Source organism: Ursus arctos, unplaced genomic scaffold, assembly GCF_023065955.2.
Source record: "Ursus arctos isolate Adak ecotype North America unplaced genomic scaffold, UrsArc2.0 scaffold_1, whole genome shotgun sequence".
Lineage (NCBI taxonomy): Eukaryota > Metazoa > Chordata > Mammalia > Carnivora > Ursidae > Ursus > Ursus arctos.
In genome coordinates, this window is record NW_026622763.1 from 50236195 (window position 1) to 50257509 (window position 21315).

Sequence of the window (21315 nt, forward strand, 5' to 3'; positions counted from 1 at the left end):
TGTTAGTCACCATACAGTACATCCCTGGTTTTCGATGTAAGGCTCGATGATTCATTAGTTGCGTATAACACCCAGTGCACCATGCAATATGTGCCCTCCTTACTACCCATCACCGGTCTATCCCATTCCCCCACCCCCCTCCCCTCTGTAGCCCTCAGTTTGTTTCTCATAGTCCATAGTCTCTCATGTTTCATTCCCCCTTCTGATTACCCCCCCTTTCTTTATCCCTTTCTTCCCCTACTGATCATTCTAGTTCTTATGTTCCATAGATGAGAGAAATCATATGATAGTTGTCTTTCTCTGCTTGACTTATTTCACTAAGCATTATCTCCTCCAGTGCCGTCCATGTTGTAGCAAATGTTGAGAACTCGTTCTTTCTGATTGCTGAGTAATATTCCATTGTATATATGGACCACAACTTCTTAATCCAGTCATCTGTTGCAGGGCATCTCGGCTCCTTCCACGATTTAGCTATTGTGGACATTGCTGCTATGAACATTGGGGTGCGTATGGCCCTTCTCTTCACTACGTCTGTATCTTTGGGGTAAATACCCAGTAGTGCAATGGCTGGATCATAGGGTAGCTCAATTTTTAACTTTTTAAGGGACCTCCACACTGTTTTCCATAGTGGCTGTACCAACTTGCATTCCCACCAACAATGTAGGAGGGATCCCCTTTCTCCACATCCTCTCCAACAATTGTTGTTTCTTGCCTTGTCTATTTTTGCCATTCTAACTGGCGTAAGGTGGTATCTCAGTGTGGTTTTGATTTGAATTTCCTTGATGGCTAATGATTTTGAACATTTTTTCATGTGTCTGTTAGCCATTTGTATGTCTTCATTGGAAAAGTGTCTGTTCATATCTTCTGCCCATTTTTTGATTTGTTTATTTGTTTCTCGTGTATTGAGTTTGAGAAGTTCTTTGTAGATCTTGGATACCAGTCCTTTATCTGTAGTGTCATTTGCAAATATCTTCTCCCATTCCGTGGGCTGCCTCTTAGTTTTTCTGACTGTTTCCTTGGCTGTGCAGAAACTTTTAATCTTGATGAAGTCCCATAAATTCATTTTATCTTTTGTTTCTCCCAGTTTGGCAAGAATTTTTATTTATATTTTCCCGATGAAGACTCTGAGGTACTGATTTGCCCAAGTTAGAGTTGCCATATTTAGCAAATAGGATACTCACTTAAATCTGAATTTTATATAAATAGTTTTTTTAGCATTATGTCCCATGAAGTATTTGAAAAAACTTATACCAAAAAATTATTTGTTGTATACTTAGAATTCAAAATACACCATTAGGTGGGTGTGTTTTAGCACCAGCCCACGTGCTCTGGAACTAATATGGCATGAATATGTACATGTTTATCATAAATATATATCATGAAGTATGTTGCTAAACCTTTACCGTTTATGAGTAGTCTTCTGGCCTCTACATGCTATAACATGTAATGTGTTTTACCCCGTAGGAGCTTTTGCTTGAAAATATACGCAAAGACATCAATTCCTATTTATTTATTAAGGGCTTTGCTCAGATATCATCTACTGCAGCCATTCAGTGTAAAATTGCAGACCCTGACTCCAGCACTTCTTTTGCCCCTTTCTTGCTTCAATTTTCTTCTTTGGCACTTCTGTTTAATGTGCTAGCATATTTACTTATTTCTTTCATTCATTGTCTGCTTCCCCCACTAGAATGTAGGTTCTTAAGAGCATAGGAATCTTAGATTTCCTTGTTGCTGTATCCCCAATAACAGCAAGAGACAAAGGTACTCAATAAATATTTGTGGAACAAACGAATGGCATCTGGGAGGTTACTGAGGACCTTGTATTACACATGTAATATATGTTGTATTTATAATTATACAGAATCTTAAGAAGTCTTTCCACCAAATTAGAATCTTGACTGGTACAGTGTATATAATCTTAATCCATGAAGACAAGGTAAATAAAAGGTCAACAGGTCAGGGATCAAGGAGTATCTCTAGATAGAGTTGGGCTTAATTTAATCTACTTCCTGGCAAGTTTTCTAGAATTAAATGTTAGTCGCTCCAAGCAACATTTATTAAGATCCCAAATATGATTGTGTGACTATCTGGAAGAGTCCAGTTTAAAAAAAAAAAAAAAGGTGCTGGAGACTGAGAACACAGGCACTGTGTCCACCGGATCTGGGTTTGGATCAGGATGTCTGGATGCCACCTAGGCAGGTTATTCCATCAGCCCAAGCTTCAGCTGTGAAAAGCGAACCCTAGAAGGACCTAGGCTGCTAGCCCAGACACGAGGATTAAACGAGATGATCCAGTCAGATTCTCAGCACCGTAAAGTGTATTCAGCCAATGGCCATGCATTTCTTCGGGTCACGGTGTTCTTCCTCACTACTGCATCTGAATCCCATCCCTGGGTCTGAGGCCAGTTTTCTCTTAGCTCCCTTAGCTGCTGACAAAGAACTGAAGTAAGTTTTATGAGTTACTTTCAGTATGGGTTATTTTAAGGGCTCTTAGTGTCCTTTTTTTTCCAATAAGGCAAGCATTCTCAGCAGAATGAAAAAAAGCCTCCTGCTCTTACCTTAGACTTGACACACGACAGCTGCCTGCAATAAAGTAGTAAAGGAGAAAAAAAAAAAGAAATGAGAATATAAGAACTGGCAGATTAAGGCTGTGTGGGCTTATGGTTGGGGAAAAGCAATGAGGCAAGCAAATATCAAATTTAAAGGACTCAGTGGGACTTGGGAAATTAGCATAAGTACACACATCTAACTAGTAGTGCTAACTTCGAGCAATGGCGTTATGAAACATTTATCAGGCATTTTGAGCCCTTTTGATGAATTTGTCCTTGAGCCATGTTCTAAAACTTAAAATAATTATGTGTCCAAGAACATAATATCCATCTAGTTAAGTATAACTTGCATTTTCAACTTATTCAGCGGTGATACCAATTGGGATACTGAAATACATGGTATGCCTTCAAAATCTTTATGAAAGTTACCAAGTGGCCAGACCTAATGAAAAACCAATAATACAAAAGTTGTGATCATTCTTTCTTGTTTCCCTTTTATTTCTGCAATACTGATGATTTTATTTTGCATGATTATTATTTGTTTTCACTTCTTCTGTACCCTTCATATTTCCTTCATGTCATATATTAAAACCCAGGAATAATGTTTCCCTTCTTTAGGAATCAACGAATTCCTAAAGTATCCCAATTAAACTAGTAATGAGGTACCCCCCCCCTTTTTTTTGGCCAAAGAGATAAGCAAAGATTAAAAAGACTGATAATACCCAGTGTTGATGATATGAGGGAAAGTGGGTCCTTTCATACTTTTGCAGGTATGAATGTTAATTTTTGTTGCCTTTTAGAGAGGATTTTGGGGATATAATTCAAAAGCTCTAAAACAAGCAAAGAATTTGCTCACCCTTTGACCCAATAGCCTCGAATTAAGATTTAGCCAAGAAAATAATTGGACGAGTACTCATAACTATGCACAGAATAATTCATGATCCCTTATTTATAATTTCATAAAATTGAAACAACTTAAATATTCAAAAATAAGAGATTAATTAAATCATTTATGATAATCACCCAATATAATACTATACAGCCGTAAATATGACATACATGCACACTTGCATATGTGCATATTGTGCACAAAGACATTGAAAGATGCTTGTAACCACCATACGTAAGTTAAAATGGCAAACATATTATGAGACTTTGTTTTTTAAAATGTATATTATATGCATAGAAAAACATCTGAAAAGATATACACCAAGATATTAACAGCAATTATATCTGGGTATAGAAATTATCCCTGATCTTTATTTTCTTCTCCTTGAATATTCACAACAGTGAATATATGTTATTTTTTAATCAGAGAAAGAAAAAAAGGCAACATTTTGCCACCAGTTCTTTTAGTCACTTACTTCGGGGAGGAAGTCAAAGATTACTACACTTTCATTGATTAGTGATTGGTCAATATTCAGACATTTTGAGGATTTGGAGCATTTTCAGCAACTAAAATATGAAGAAGAAAAGACAAAACTGATGAACACAGCAATAGGAACAGCTCTGATATCTCAAAAGCCAAGTGGCTTGTTCTTTGCTCTCCCTCCCTTAATCAAAATTTGATAAAGCTCACCTTCAGTAGAATTTGCAGACACTTTCAATTGGTCAGGATGTAACACCAGATAAGTTAGTTACAGTACCAAGTTTTTAGTGTGGTTATGCTTAGTAGATTGTAGAACGTACCACGGAGCCTCCAACTCTGCCCAGAGTGGAAGAGGTGGCCAGGGTGGGGATGGGGCAGAAAAGGCTCTTGGGAGAAGCTGACACCTAAGCAAAAGGGTAAGGATGCAGTGGCCAGGTGGGCCAAAGAGGAGATGACATTCCAGGCAAAAGCACAGAAGTATGAACACAACCCTGAGGAAGTTCAGTGGGGGCTTGGCAAATGCTGATTTGTGGTTGTGGTGAGTAGAAAACAAAAGCATTCTATGGGCGCCTGGGTGGCTCAGTTGGTTGAGCGTCTGACTCTAGGTTTCAGTTCAGGTCGTAGTCTCAGGGTTGTGGGCTGGAGCCCCACGTCAGGCTCTGTGCTCAGCACAGAGTCTCTGAAGTTTCTCTCTCCTTCTGCCCCTCCCCTCCTCTCTCTCAACTAAATAAATAAATCTTAAAATACACACACACGAACAAGCATTCTAGAAATCCTAGCTTTCTAAGTTTTGTAATACAATATGCATTATCTTACACATTCTGGGTACCTTTAAACTTAACATGATAATTTGTGTTCTTCGTAGAACATTTTCTTATCTTCCAATCATCTGTGCCTTCAAAGCTGTTTAAATAAATATAAGCAGTAAGAAGACTATGCAGTGACACCTAGCTGATGCAGATCCGGAAAGAGTAAATGGCATAGTGACAATATGGGGACATTCAGATCTGGTAGTGTTCCCCATTTATACCCCCAGCCTCACAGTGTTCAGATTCCGCATAAGAACTAAGTAAGAATGATTCAGGTGCCAGTTGGGGTTTGACCTGTGGCCAGTTTGTATGGAAATCCTGTTAACACTCAGGTCAGCACAAGATCTTTTACAAAGGGCAGTGTTCTTTTCTCTGATGTCATGTTTTAAATGTCTTTATTTACCTTACTTCGAACTTATTGAAACCATTTGCAAAGATTAACATGTTTTCTATTATCCTTTATGGTAATTTCCAAAAGGAAAGTTGTATGACTTAATTATCTGAAATGTGCCTCCCTCAAGATTCATGGGGATCCTACGATGTTAAAATATCTTGGTCTGAGCACATATTTTGCAGGGTGGATTGGCTGCTGCTGCTTGGGAACGAGAAATTGACCTCTTCTTATTAACAGTTCCATATACAACAGATTTTTTTTTTCAGAGCTATCAAAGAAGCAGGAACAAATTTGCTTGGTTATGCTGATTAGCCTTTCTCCCAGGGCTGCCGTGGAAGACACGAATTTACAATGAGAACTACTCCCAAATCTAGAGACAGCAGGAAGCTAACAGAAATCAACCCACAATGAATTAGCAGCAACCTATCCTGTTTTGAAATTAGAATATGCTTTCAAGTGTGAACAACTAATGGGTTTCTTCATTTGTCTACAAGCCATTCTAAATTATAATTGATAAAAGATAAGATATAATCTTACAGAATTTACCAAAGGATAAAAACTGCAAAAAGAAACTTAAATGAAATTTATAAAATGGAGGGCCAGAGTGTAACCGGTGTGTCTCTACTCCCATTTAAGAAAGACGTTACTGATTCTAACCCTTAAGTAGAAAAAGGTCAGTTACAAGACTAGATTGATCAGTGCTCAAAGAGTACTCTGCTTCCTTTGTTTTAATTCTAATGCATAAATCTGCCTCCAGATTATTTCAACCAACTAGTGAGGGGGGGAGTATGGTCCAGATTATACTACTCACTGGAAAATCACATACTGGTGTTCTCCTTTTCAAATATGACTCTTCTGAGTTTGGTTAATACAACTCCACTCTGAAAAAAAATCATCACCCCTCAGTGAACTGGCAAACTGAATTTTGGAGCCTCTTAAAGCTGAGACCCAGTTTTGGAGTGTGGTGACTTCACCGAGTGCTGCCAGCCCAGCATGACAAAGCCAGCTGGCCTCATGGATCCTTGCTGTAGAAGAGAGATGCTGGGGCATTCTCAGCAGCGGTGTACTCGAGAGCCAGCCTGCACCGGGCCTCTCATCCAGTCACATTGGGATCAGGGTTTAAGAAAGAATTAGATGTGAGTTTTGTTTGGGGGGCTTTTTCAGGGCAGATGCCCAGCGGAAGCGCTGTCAGTAAGGAGTGAGATTTTTCTGTCTCCCTTGAACCCACAGCTGAGTGAACTGACTGCAGCAAAGCAGCAGAGCTGCCGAGCCCTGGAGGCAATCTGCTTAAGACTTTAGTCATGGATTCTGAGAGGCTAGAGGAGCCCTTGGAATATAGAAAGAATCATATGTAAACAGACACCTACTTCCTATTCACTGATTCTGCCATTTAGCATGTGATTCCTCATGGAGGCTGAGGACAGTATTATAGTTTTTAATTTTCCTACATATTCAAAATAATCTCACACTTTAAAAATGAATAATTCCTGGGGCACCTGGCTGGCTCCGTCACTAGAGCATGCAACTCTTTTACTTGGGGTTGTGAGTTCAAGCCCCACATTGGGCATGGAGCCTACTTAAAAAAATTAAATAAATAAAAATGAGTAATTCCTTAATATCACCTAATACCAATTCATAGTCAAAATTTCCCTGTTGTCCTAAGAATGTCCTTTATACCTCTTTGTCCAAGCCAGGACCCAGTTTATGTCATCATCTTGCATTGAGTTGTTATATCCCTAAATTTCATTTAATACGTAATACTCGCTTTCGCATGACACTGACTTTTTAAGAGATTGAGCCGATTAGAGCTCACCTTCTGTATTTGTTTGCTTGATTCTTTGCGGTCTTAGCTTGTCCCTCTATACCCTGTCTTCTAGGTAAACTGTAAGATTTAAAGCTTTGATTATATTCAAGTTTAAATGCTTTTGACCGAAACAAAAAATAGAAATGTCAAATACTTCACATTGCCTCACAACCCAAGACAATGTTGTCTAGGCATTAGTGGTGCTAAGACTGGCGCTGGATTAAGATGTACTGTTACCTTGCTCTCCTTGTGACTTGAAAGGACTCAGCGTGGAGGCACTTCGGGATCATATGACTGTCCCATTCACTCTCAACCATTTCTCTGAAGGTTTAATGAGCTCTTGGTAATCCTTGCCTAAGTCAATAATTTCCCTTTGGAGTCTCCTTTTCTATGTCAGCAGGTTTTATGCTGTACTATTTTTTAAAGTTTTTAATTCCAATTAGTTAATATACAGTGTTGTATTAGTTTCAGGAGTACAATATAGTGATTCAGCAATTCCGTACATCACCAGTGCTCATCAGGACAAGTGTACTTTCTTAATCCCCATCACCTATTTAATCTGTTCCCCACCCCCTCCCCTCTGGGAACCATCAGTTTGTTCTCTATAGTTAAGAGTCTGTTTATTCTCTCTCTCTCCCTCTCTGTTTTTTTCCCTTTGCTCATTTGTTTTGTTTTTTAAATTCTACATATAAGTGAAATCATATGGAATTTCTTTCTCTGACTTATTTTGCTTAGTGTTATACTCTCTAGCTCCAACCATGTCATTGCAAATGGCAAGGTTTCATTCTTTTTTGTGGCTGAGTAATATTCCATTGTGTATAGATACCACATTACCTTTATCCATTTATCTGTTGATGAACAAGTGCGTCCATAATTTCACTATTGTAAATAATGCTGCAATAAACATAGGGATGCATGTATCCCTTTGAATTTGTGTTTTTGCAGGTTGGGGTTTTGTAAATACCCAGTGGTGCAATTGCTAAATTGTAGTTCTATTTTTAACTTTTTGAGGAGCCTCTATACTGTTTTCCACTGTGGCTGTACCAGTTTGCATTCCCACCAGCTGTACAGGAGGGTTCTCTTTCTCCACATCCTCTCCAACACTTACTATTTCTTGTATTTTTTTAGTTTAGCCATTCTGACAGGTGTGAGATGATATCTCATTGTAGTTTTGATTTGCATTTCCCTGATGGTGAGTAATGATGAGCATCTTTTCATGTGTCTGTTGGCCATCTGTACGTCTTCATTGGAGAAACGTCTGTTCATGTCTTCTGCCCATTTTTAATTGGATTATTTGTTTTTTGAGCGTTAAGTTGTATAAGTTCTTTATATATTTTGGATACTAACCCTTTATTGAATATGTCATTTGCAGATATATTCTCCCATTCCACAGGTTGATTTTAGTTCTATTGATTGTTTCCTTTGCTGTGCAGAAGCTTTTTATTTTGATGTAGGTGCAATAGTTTACTTTTTATTTCATTTCTCTTGCCTCAGGAGACATATCTAGAAAGAAGTTGCTATGCCCAATTTCAAAAAGGTTACTGCCTGTGTTCTCTTCTAGGATTTTTATGGTTTCAGGTCTTACATTTAGGTCTTTAATCCATTTTGAATTTATTTTCGTGTATGGTGTAAGAAAGTGGTCCAGTTTCTTTTTTTTTTTTTTTTTTTCCGCATGTTACTGTCCAGTTTTCTCAACACCATTTGTTGAATAAACTGTCCTTTTCCTGTTGGATACTCTTTCCTGCTTTGTCAAAGATTAATTGATCAGATAGTTATGGGTTCATTTCTGGGTTTCCTACTTTGTTCCGCTGGTCTCAGTGTCTGTTTTTATGCCAGTACCATACTGTTTTGATCGCTATAGCTTTGTAATATAACTTGAAATCCAGAATTTTGATGTCTCCACCTTTACTTTTCTTTTCAAGATTGCTTTGGCTATTCAGGGCCTTTTGTGGTTCCAAATTTTAGGATTGTTTGTTCTAGTTCTGTGAAAAATGCCGTTAGTATTTTGATAGGAATTGCATTAAATGTGTAGTTGTTTTGGGTAGTATGGACACTTTAACAATATTCTTCCAATCCATGAGTATAGAATGTCTTTCCATTTCTTTGTGTGATCTTCACTTTCTTTCATAGTTTTATAGTTTTCAGAGTATAGGTCTTTCACCTCTTCGGTTAGATTTATTCCTAGGTATCTTATTATTTTTGGTTCAATTGTAATTGGTATTGTTTTCTTAATTTCTCTTTCTGCTGCTTCATTAGTGGTGTATAGAAATGTCACAGATTTCTGAACATTGATTTTGTATCCTGCAAGTTTACTGAATTCATTTATCAGTTCTAGCAGTTTTTTGGTGGAATCTTTCAGGTTTTCTATATGTAGTATCATGTCATCTGCAAATAGTAAAAAGTTTTACTTCTTTCTTTCCAATTTGGATGTGTTTTATTTCTTTGTTGTCTGATTGGTGTGGCTAGGATTTTCAGTACTAGGTTGAATAAAAGTGGTGAGAGTGGACATCCTTGTCTTGTTCCTGACCTTAGGTGAAAAGCTCTCAGATATTAGCTGTGGGTTTTTCATATATATAACCTTTATTATGTTGAGGTATGTCCCCTCTCTACCCAATTTGTTGAGGGTTTTTAGTATGAACAGATGTCGTACTTTGTCAAATTATGGTGCACTATTTATGCACTAGTTATGACATGAACCAAGTCATTAGCTTCTTGATCCTCAGTTCGCTCACCTGTAAAATGGTATAAAAAATATAACCAATTCACATGGCTGTTGGAAGTGTTATATGAAATGACCATGTATGCATTCTTTGAGCAGTGCCTGGTGATGTGTATGCATGCAATAAGCGTTGGTTATTTTTTTCATTATTGTGCTTTTCCTTATTTTAGCAGAGACAGCATATGGAGCATTATTACTGACTGCCAGTCTCAAGTCCTTGAAGCAAAAGACAGCATATCTGATAAATTGCTGCAAAGGAGTTGAGGCAGTTAGACTTTTGAAGAAAACTTATACCATTTTTTAAATTTATTTCTTTAAAGATTTTATTTGAGAGAGAGAAAGAGCACATGCATGAGCAGGCGGAGGGGCAGAGGGAGAGGGAGAAACAGACTCCCTGCTGAGCAGGGAGCCTGACTCGGGGCTCAATCCCAGGACCCAGGATCATGACCTGAGCCGAAGGCAGACACTTAACAGGCTGAGCCACCTAGGTGCCCCATAAAGGGAGATTGGAATTTGTTTCAAATAAGGGCTGCTCAGATTAGAATTTCCTAAGGCATGTTATAAGAACCAGTAGGCCTCCAACATGCTCCCTGGGAGAAGGGTGCCATTCTAAGATAACATCTGGGAAATGCCGTGTATTGTTTTCTACTGGTCGTCTTTCATTGTGCATGGTATTAAGCTAAAGGTTCTGGAAAGCCTCTTGGGAAAGAAATCTGCTTTAATTAAGTATTTGCTTGATCAGGTATTTTCTAATCTATTTGCCTATGGACACTACCCATCCCACCTCCGCTTTTATAAAACCAAGTAATACATATTTATATTGAGCTGCCTTAGATTCTTCCAAAGGCTTGAATGAGAAGGGGCTCAAACTGCTGAACTGACCCTCAGTGCAGACCTGGAAGATAACTGCCCCTGGCTTTTGGATCCTACAAAGCCATGCAAATAAGCAGAGTTCTTAAGAGGTTTCATTTCCATGTTGGAGCAGGTAGGGCAGAAATTAGAGAGCCCATAGTAATGTGACAGCTAAACTCTCTTCCTTAGATTGTCTCCAAACCTTGCCAGGACTCCTGGAGGACCTCAGAGTCCATCTGTCCTTTAGGTGTCCCAGAACCATTGGGACTTGCCTAGGCTGACGGGAATGAGTTCCTTGGCCTGATACACACAAACCAAAGGCATAGAGGGTGTCGAGTTTCAGAGGAAGACAAAGGATTTGAAGTCAGACCAACAGGGGTCAATGTCAGCTCTGCCAGGTATTCATCTGATCCCTGGCGAAATCCCTTACCCACTCTGAACTACAGTTTCTTCATCTATATAATAGGGACAATTAAAGCCCTTAGCTCAAATGGTTGTGAGATTCTCATTAGATATATAAAAGCATTTTTAAAAATATGAAGTGTTATATAAAAGCTCATTACTTTAATGTTAACGTTAAGGGTATTATTGCTGATCTTCATGACCCATATTTGGGGGTCTAGTCATTCTTTTAATCATTCAACTTGTCAAACTTGTCAAATATTCATTGACCACTTTGTAACATACCAGCCCGTAGGGTTAGGTGCTAATGTAGAGTATAGAATAAAGCAGATCCGATCCCTGCCTTCTTGGAACTTACATTCCATAGTGGGAGACATATGATAAACAAATGTGCACACAAATAAATGTATCATTATAGTCTCCTCTCCCCAGGTACTGATGTGATATTTTTTAAATGGGGTATTGCTTATACTCTCTGAATTGTTCACAGAAAATTAAGAAAATGAATTTATCAGTTTAAATAAAAAATAAAAATTTTAATATAGAATTAGAAGAGGGGTGCCTGGGTGGCACAGCGGTTAAGCGTCTGCCTTCAGCTCAGGGCGTGATCCTGGCGTTATGGGATCGAGCCCCACATCAGGCTCCTTCGCTATGAGCCTGCTTCTTCCTCTCCCACTCCCCTGCTTGTGTTCCCTCTCTCGCTGGCTGTCTCTATCTCTGTCGAATAAATAAATAAATAAAATATTTTAAAAAAAAAATAGAACTAGAAGAGACCTTAGGAATGGTTTGTCTCAATCCCTTCATTTTACAGATGAGGAAAACTAGAACCAGAATACTATAGAAATTTCCCCAGTCTGTGTGTGTGTGTGTGTGTGTGAGAGAGAGAGAGAGAGAGAGGAGAGAGAGAGTGAGAGAGAGAGAGAGAGAAAGTATGTGTGTGAGTATAGAGAGAGAAAGGGATACCAGGGATCTTGACACAGGAGTTAGAACCCAGATGTCTCTTCCCCTAGTCAGTGCTTTCCACTCTTCTGGGGTCCATCTGAAAGGGCCAGCTTGTATTTTAACAGTGTGTAATAATTACCACACTTTTATACAGTGGGTTTCAATTACTAGAAATTGGGGACACAGCACAATTATTTTTCCAAACTTTGCCCCATGAAACAATTAATATTTTAATAGATGTTAGTAGGTTATCACTTTTTAAGTTGCTTGGTCAAATTGGTTTAAGAAACTCTACACCCATCCCTCACCCCCACCTTTAGAAATCCATAAATGAATATTGTGATTGTAAAAAATCATTCCTGAAGTAAGGAAGCCTCTTAACTTTGTACAACTCAGCATTTCCCATACTTATTTGACTACAGAATCTATTTTGAATTATCTAACAATTAATGTGATTACAGTGTGCTGGCTGGTATAAGTACAACCCTAGCATCAGTTTTGTTGGCTTCTTGGTAAAGTCTATGAAAGCCTAATAGTGAACTAAATTGTATCATACAACTTTAAAAAGGGCAACTTCTATGGTCTTAGAACCTCAGGCTGACTGTGACTATAACAGTAACACTTAGTAAGATGCATTTTTTTAAAAAGGTTTTATTTATTTATTTGACACAGAGAGAGAGAGAGAACACAAGCAGGGGAGTGGCAGAAGGAGAGGGAGAAGCAGGCTCAATGCAGGGCTTGATCCCAGGACCCTAGTATCATGACCTGAGCCGAAGGCAGATGCTTAACCGACTGAGCCACCCAGGCGTCCCTAGGATGTATTTTCTTAAGTTGACCATGTCCTTTTAATCGAGGACCAGAATGGGAAATAATGGAAACTTAGTAAGAGTATGTTCTGATATGTCTTTGGAGGAAAATAATCCTCTTTAAGTTCTTAATATGATTTCAGGCCTCTTAAAAATGATCATTTTTCTTTTTAGGCATCCACAAGCCCAGTGTTCTCCAGAAGGGTGTGATGTCTCCGCAGGACATTCAAATAAGGTAGCTGGACATCTTGATTCTGAAGTGACTGTGTATCTTTATTTCAGACTTGTCCAAGTCGATGGTTGGGAAGCCTGTCTGTGGCTGCTTGGTCAGGTCATCCAAACATGAAACTGTTAGTGATATTTTGAAGTCTTTGAGACAAAAGCCCAGCTTGCTAAAGAACTTTGGTTCAGCAGAGAGACAGGGAGGTACAGTGAAGAGAGAATCAAAAGCCTGGAAATTTGCTGCTGAGAATAAATGCTAGCTGCTCCCCGAGGTGATTTGTCTGTGCACTCCACTCTCTACAGATGTTAGAGCCTCTTTTTGAGTAAGGACCCGAGGTTCTTTGGTAGCACTTTGATATCCTGCTCGAATTCAATATGTGAAATGGAGGCGTCTCTCTGTGACTTGGAGCCCACAGCAGGCTTTGAAGTCTGATCCAATTTTTGCTGCCTACTATTTGATGTTGAAAGGATGAAATGAAGAAAATGTACAGTTTTTGCCAGTAACTCTGCTGAGCATATGTAAGATTAAAAAAACAAAATCCTTTGGATGATGTACTTAGAAATGTTAAGTAGATTAATACCTTCCTATAGGTTTTCTTTTTTCTTTCTTACGGATAAAAATTAGGTACAGGAGAAAATCAGCACATAGCTGTTTTTTATATTCTGGACTATAATTAATTTAAGAGGGGGCTAGGTTGACTTGTTCAGAGGAAGAAATAAATGAATTAAGCAAAAGGTGCTGAGACTCTGCTACTAATTGCCCCAAGGAGAGGACCTCCACTCAATTCTCATGCAAGATGGGGGCAACTCACAACATGACCCCAATATACTTAGCTTCCTCCCCATATCATCAGGGTTAAAGGTCCCTTAGTTAAATGGAAGCTATATTCTTAAGGCTGCTTCATCTGAAGATAAAAGTAATGTTTCTCTTATTGGGTCTTTCTGAAGCATTCCATTTCTGGGACTGATCTGCCATCTCCTCGGACATGCCATGCTGCCCCAGGTTGCCCAGGATGGAACCCCTTGAGAGGAGCCCCTACAAAACCTGGTAAGAACATTTTGAACTGCATACTCCTTCTACCTTTTGCGTGCTTGTGTACTTCTTGATGAGTTCTTTAGGCAGGACTGTCTAGAAGGTAGTACTCAGATAAGTAATATGACCTAATGTTAGCAAAAAGTTCAGGTTTGTGCAGCCATAAAGGTTGGAAGCAAAACGTGTATTAAAGGTAGCCATTTACTGCCTTCTCTTGCCACTCAAGTTTACTTCTCTGAGGGAAGAAAATGAATATCAAGGCCATTATTTCCCTTTACCTGCTAAGAACCTCAAATTAGGAAACTGCTTCATAATTCCATTTTATCAAAGGAAAAATAAACAATTGACCAGCTTTCAGTGGAGTAGATCATTTTGGGTCAAAATCTAGGGCTTGGTAAAGAATATGGATTTAGAGAGTAGTTCTGCTCTTTTGGCAACACTACCATTCTTTCAGCGAGAATACACACATCTTACCACACTCCTTTGGAAAATAGCTATTTATAGCCCCTTTCCTAAATTATTTGCTACAGAATGTGGTGGAAGTTATTTGGGGGGCTTATGTATGGCTATAATGTGTGGCTTATTTGTACTTCCGGAAGATAAAATAGAATCATGATCATAAGAAATATTTATGAACCAGAAGATACTAAGAGCAGTGTGGACCATTCCAAAGAAAGAAACCTTTTCAACTTAAAATACAAGATTTCACTTAATGTCAACCTCATCTATTTTTCAGAAATATGCAGTAGACTCTCAAGTCTCTCCAAATTTCTTCTTAGTCTGTTTTTCAGTGACAAAATAGTACAGTATAAAGTGGGAAATGTACAATAAATGTGTTAGGACCTTCAGTCTATATGGAACTTAAGTTCTTGGAGAGAGACAAGAGAGGATGAGTGTACTCTAGTAGAAACTTCTAAATGGATATGCAGAAAATGATAAATCTGTCAAAGGGAATATTTTCCCCACAGTGTTCAGTGTTCCCACACAGCCAGATAGTGTTCAGGAATAAGGCCACAATGAGATAGGGGTAGGAGTGTGCAAAAAAAGAGGAAGATTTAGGAAAAGACAGTGTCATGGAGCAGAATCCATTATGCAAGAATTTGATTGGCATTTGTCTTTATCCAAATGGGCAATCTTTACCTTTTAATTGGGTTGTTTAGACCATTTATATTTAATGTGATTATTGATGTATTTTGGCTTAAATCTACCATCTGGCTATTTATTTTCAATTTGTTGGTTCTGGTGTTTGTTCTCTTTTGGCATTCTACTTTAAAATACATGTAAAAAGAAAAATTCTAAGTATGATTGAGTAGCCAAAGGCACAGATTCTGGAATGAGACCTGCCTGGATTCAAATCTCTGTTCTCCTGTGTAGTGTTAATTGAGTTATGAAACATCTCCTTATCTCAGTACTTACACATGTAAAATGAGAGAAATAGTAATTCATAGCTAAGGAGTTATACTGAGGATTCAGTGAGCTGGTGGTATAAGTAAAGAGCACAGTGTGGTATCTGGTTCATGTAAGGGTACTTTATTTCAGCTGCTGCTGTGGTAGTCATTGCTATTGATATTATATAAATGCAAATTTAATCTATAAGTATAAAAAACAGAAATAAAGTTCTTATTTTAAAGCAATAAATTTTGGTAGGAGTTTAGAGGGAGTAAAAATATATTATATTTTGAATTAACTATTAAAGGGACTTGTTGGATTACAGTCATCTTTCCCAGTCTTTAGGAAAGTATCCCCAAAGTCAAACTGACTAATAAACTACACATCTGACTTGCTATGAGTGGCTCATATGCACTTTCCTGTCACACTTGTTTTTTCCCTCCAATCTAGATGATTTTCTCTTGGGCCTGCCACCATCACCATTACTTCTCCTTACACTCTTGTAAATAGCATCCTGAGTAGTCTTCCTGCTTCCATTCTTTTCCTCCTTCAACTTATCTTCTGCACAGATACCTGAGGAGATTTTCTAAAGCATACTCTGATCTTAAACATTCTCTTCCTCCATACTCTTCCATGGCTCCCCATTGCTTCACCATCAGCTCTAAATTTCTTGGCGTGACATTCAAGACTATCTCTGTTATGGTCTTAATCTTCCTTTCTAGCTGTATCTTCCACTGATCTCTCTTCCTCATTCTGTGCTTCAGAATATCCAAACTGTTCTCTATTCTAGAGAACAAGCATGTCTAGTATGTCCTTTCTCTCCTCTGTGACTTTGCTCACACAGTGCTCTCTGCCCCATCTATCCTTCTTCCCTGTTCACTTTTCAGTCCCACCAGGGGGTGTGGGGGGAGAGGGACAGAGAGAGAGGGAGAGAGAGAATCTTGGCATGTTCCATGCCCAGTACGGAGCCCGATATGGAGCTCGATCTCATGACCCTGAGATCATGAGCTGAGCCGAAATCAAGAGTTGGATGCTTAACTGATTGAGCCACCCAGGCTGCCCAGTCCTCTCCATTCTTGATTCCCCCATGGTTCCCTTTTCTGTGCCCTTTGACTTCTCTTATAGTACTTATCACATCCTGCCTTACATTATATTTTCATTCATCTACTATATTTTAAACTCTCTGGGATTGTATCTTTTCATTTCTGTATTCTCTTCTCACAGCCTAGCCTATATCTTCTAACTGAATTCTTGAGCATCCAAAGCCATGATGAAATATAATGGAAGCAAGAATGTAATGAAGCTCTTGAATGAGTCAGAGAAAAGTTATACAATGTGTTTCTAATAATCCTGGAATAAAATAAATGTCTCTTAGTCACCCCCAAATAGGTATAGCATACCAGTGGAACAAGTTAAAATGATCCAAGCTGTTTTATTTTGTTGCTGTTGTTTTGAGTGGGGGAGAGAGAAAGGTTTAGACAGGAAAATACATTATGTAAATCAAATTCCTCTTGACCTTACAAAGTAGCAACGATGGATTGAAGAGCAAAAGCTTTCCAATTTTATGTTTTCAAGGTTATCAGCTATAGAAGCAAGAGTATATTCTGTAAGAGACATTTCAGCAGATTATACCTTTGTGTTTAATTTTTTCCCTTGAATTACCCGTTATTTCAACCTATATTTCTGTGAAAGACTGAATGAGAATATTGTGATCTTTTCAGTGTAAAAAAAACCCCACTAACATCCAACAAGTTAGCCTTGTAACTTGCAATGACTGCTAATAACTTCACTGTTGTATGATGTGGTCTGGTGGGGTGGGGGATGGAGAGAGGCAGGGAATAAATCTAAAGTTAGTCAGGCCAGCTCTGCTCAGGGCAGGCATACAAAGAAGTATACAGATGTGGAGCTTGTACAAGGCTGTCTTCAGCCCCTTAGAGAGTCTCAGAAGTGTCCTTAATTGGTCCATTGGAGCCTGACTCATCTTCTCATAGAAGAGGAAAGCACAGTATACCCAGGAAGTGCATAATATGAATCACTTTGCAACTAATCCAAGCAGTGAAATTATTTAATTAGACTGATAGGCATATATACAGACTTGATCTGATTTTACTGTTCAAAAATATATTCTTTAGGGGTGCCGGGGTGGCTCAGTCATTAAGCGTCTGCCTTCAGCTCAGGTCATGATCCCAGGGTCCTGGAATCAAGCCCTGCTTAGGGCTCCCTGCTTAGCGTGGAGCCTGCTTCTCCCTCTCCCACTCCACCTGCTTGTGTTCCCTCTCTCACTGTCTCTTTCTCTCTGTCAAATAAATAAATAAAATCTTTAAAAAAAAAAGTGTATTCTTTAGACATTTGTCCTTTTATTTATTTATTCATGTATTTACTCAACAATTATTAATACTTACTAAGTACCAGGAACTGTCCTGTTCTCAGACTTCTTATACTGTTTTAAAAGACCAGTATTGGGTTCGTTGTTTTAATTTCCAATTTGTACAGTCAGATACTTTTGTGAACACAATAAAAAGGAATTATAGTTGACCCTTCAACAACACAGGAGTTAGGAGTGCTGACCTCTGCACAAAAATCCATGTTTAACTTTTGATTCATCAAAAATTTACTCATAACCTACTGTTGACCTGAAACCTTACTGATAACATAAGCGGTTGATTAACACATGTAATGTATATCATATGTATTTATACTGTATTCTTACAGTAATACATTTTTCTTGATTTTTTTTCACTATTTTTAAACTGTGAAGTTCATCTGAGAGTTTTTTCAAATTGTTACAAATCAAAAAAAAAATTTTCCAATGTATTTATTGGAAAAATAAAACCATGTGTGAGTGGACCCACACAGTTCAAACCCATGTTTTTCAAAGGTCATGTACTAGATACATAATCACATATTTGGGTGTTGTGTCAACATCAAATTGATCTAAACTTTTCTAAATTTCTTACTCTAAATTAAATTATTCTAAGTTTCTTTACTAATCTTGTTGGGACAAGTAGCAAGAGTCAGTCCGCAGACCACATACATCACTAACGCTGTTCTAGGCCTGTGTGATACATCAGGGAACAACAGTAAAGAATTCCTGTCCTCACAATGCTACTTTCTAGCAGAGGGAGATGACAATAAACAGTAAGCGTAGTACAAAAGTCAGTGGTATGGGATGTCAGAAGGGTCAAGTGTTACAAGGGAGAAAATACTGCAAGGGAGATTAGGAGTGGCCAAAGTATGGAAGAGGGGTTTGGGGGATGGCTGCCCTTTTAGATGGAGTGGTTAATGTTGGTTTCATTGAGAAGGCTTGCAAGTGGCGAGCTCATTAGCCATGCAGTATTTGCAAGAAGAGCATTCCAGGCAAAGGGCATATCTATGGCAAAGGCCCTGAGGGGAGAGCCAGCTCGGAATAGGTGAGGAATAGAAAAAAGCCCATGTGATGGGAGCTGGGAGAGCAAGAAGAATGGTAGGAGGTGAGGAGCCAGATGATACGGGTTAGCTCTTCTTTATTTTTTTTTAAACTTTTATTTATTAAGTAATCTCTACCCCCAACATGGGGCTTGAACTCACAAACCCAAGATGAAGAGTTCCGTGCTTGAGGCACCTGGGCGGCTCAGTCAGTTGAGTGTCCCAACTCTTGATCTCAGCTCAGGTCTTGATCTCAGGGTCTTGAGTTCAAGCCCCATGTTGGGCTCCATGCTGGGCATGGAACCTGCTTAAAAGAAATAAAAAATAAAATAAAATGAGTCACATGCTCTATCGACTGAGCCAGTCAGGTGCCCCAGGCCAGTGCTTCTTAAAGACTTAACAAGCACCCCAGGGATCTAGTTCATATGAAGATTTTGATTCAGTAGGTCTGGGTGGCTCCAAAAATTCTGTTAACACTGATGAGCTTCCAGGTGGTTGCCCGTATTGGTGCTCTGAGGCCCACAGTAGTAAGGGTATAAACTCAGTGAAATGCAGAGTGCTGAGCATTTTCAGCACAGGAGTGACATGACCTGACTTGTGTTTTAAAATGATTACTCCAGCCCCTGGGTTGAGGATAGACTACAGACCTCATCAGTGAATGAGATATTCTGGGTAAGTTTCATTTTCCAGACAGCTGAAACTTTACAAAACCTATGACTCCCTTTTATACTAAGTGTAATGAACATTCTTCTTAAGTGTCTCAGGACATGATCATTAACAACAATTATCACACTGGGCCGTAATGCAGAGAGTCCTGGAGACCACTGTGAAATGGGACCACCTACCCTTTCCTGTGATACCTCACCTAAGTGAGGTAGGTCTGCCCTTGGTTATCTTCTCATCTACAAGCAATATAAATTATTCATATTTTTTAAAAAAATTTTAAGTAAGCTCTACACCTAGTATGGGGCTTGAACTCATGAACACATGCTCCACCAACGGAGCCAGCCAGGCCCCCCCATATTTCTTTTTGAAGGTCAGAAGGTTATTGTACTTGCTACACTGCACTTTAACTCCATTGGGTCTTAAAAATGGAGCATGGCGCATTTGTAGGGAGCTGAGGAGCGAGTGGAATTGCACTGGCCTCGCAAAGGGAGACAGTTGGCAGTACACTGTGTTGGGCTGTGGTAGAGCCCTCAGACAGTGTCTGATGTCCGGTTAGTGATCTGATTTCAGATCTTTCATAGCCTGTCTGCCCCGCACTTCTACCCACTCTAATGCCATCTCCTTCATTATTTTTCTTTCTTGTTGCTCATTGCTAACTCTTACTGATTCTGGCATTGGTTCAGCTATCAGAAAGCAAACTTGGGCTCTATTTTATCCTTGGAACTCTTAATCCTTAGGTTGACCAAACGTCTCTGTTTTCCTGGAACTGAAGGATTTTCCAAGATGTGGGATTTTTAGTGCTAACACCAGGACAGTCCCAGGCACATGGGGACGAGTTGGTCACCCTATTATAATACTAGAAGTTGAACTTGATTTGGGGAGGAACTTTTTTTTTTTTAAATCAGATCACTGTTTCAGGCAAGACAAAGCCTTAGAATTGTGACAGAATTGCCTCACACTGCCTGCCTGTGTCTGGAAGGGGTTACAGGCAGCTTGCCAAACAGCAAGCACTGTGACCATAAAGGGCTCACATGTCATCCATTTGACCAAGAGAGCATGTTCTTACAACGGAGTCTCAAAGGCAACATAATCCCTATTGGGAAAGCACATGGAAAGCAAACCCTACACAGAGGGAAGGCTGCCGGGCCTCTGTGGCCCGCATCTGATGCTATTATGAAATGCTACACACAAGCCTTCAAGGCCTCTCTTATGCCCTCATGTATGGGTATTCTCTGGTTCTCTGAATCCCTCCTCTTTTTGGCTTCCATTGGCCTGAGGCATCCTTTCTTCTTTCCCAGGTGCCACAGAATTCACCGCAAACCCTCATCCGTGAGGCTGGTAAAGCCTGTCTCAGGGCTTTTCTCAGTGAGGTAGTGAAGGAATTACAGGCACAGAATTCTTATTCCGTTAGCATGGGAAATAGAAAAAAACACTTCCTTGTTAAAGGATCTTTTTGATGAGTGCTGCTCAGACTTCAGTGTGCATCAGAATCACTGGGCCCATTCCACACTCTCTGATTTCGAGTAGAAGAGAGAGGGAATTTGGGTTTTTATCAAGTTCCCAAGTGACACCACACTGCTGGTCTGGGACTACCCTTTGAGAACCACTGCTCCAGATGTCCCCTATCTCTGAGATTCTACACTGAAGCAGAAAAAGTGAACTGTATATGTATGGTTTTCTATTCATTCAACAAGCACTTATTGAGCACCTACTGTATATCACCCACAGGCCAGGAAGTGAAATAAGACACTTAGAGAGTGTAATGTATTTCTAATATCTTGGTCTTTGCAGATGTTATTTTCCAAAGCAGGTTTGGGAATAAGCTGGTGTCCTTATTTATCTCAAGTGGTCTCATTAAATTCTCAGGAGGTTGTCTAGAACAAAGTTAAATTTACTTGTTACTTTGTTGTAGAGGAGGAGGAGGAGGGGAGTGTTCCAGATTTTCATGAAGTGTC

General features: G+C 39.2%; 1 protein-coding gene across 2 annotated transcripts in view; it reads left to right on the forward strand.

The window, feature by feature from the left end:
- The window catches only part of MYO3B (myosin IIIB), a 367772-nt gene that overhangs the window by 275052 nt on the left and 71405 nt on the right, over nucleotides 1-21315 (forward strand). For both annotated transcript variants that reach the window (XM_044380159.3, XM_057318508.1), the window contains 2 exons: nucleotides 12820-12880; nucleotides 13816-13915. In XM_044380159.3, the coding sequence (XP_044236094.3) occupies nucleotides 12820-12880; nucleotides 13816-13915 (161 nt within the window). The remainder of the gene's footprint in view (nucleotides 1-12819; nucleotides 12881-13815; nucleotides 13916-21315) is intronic.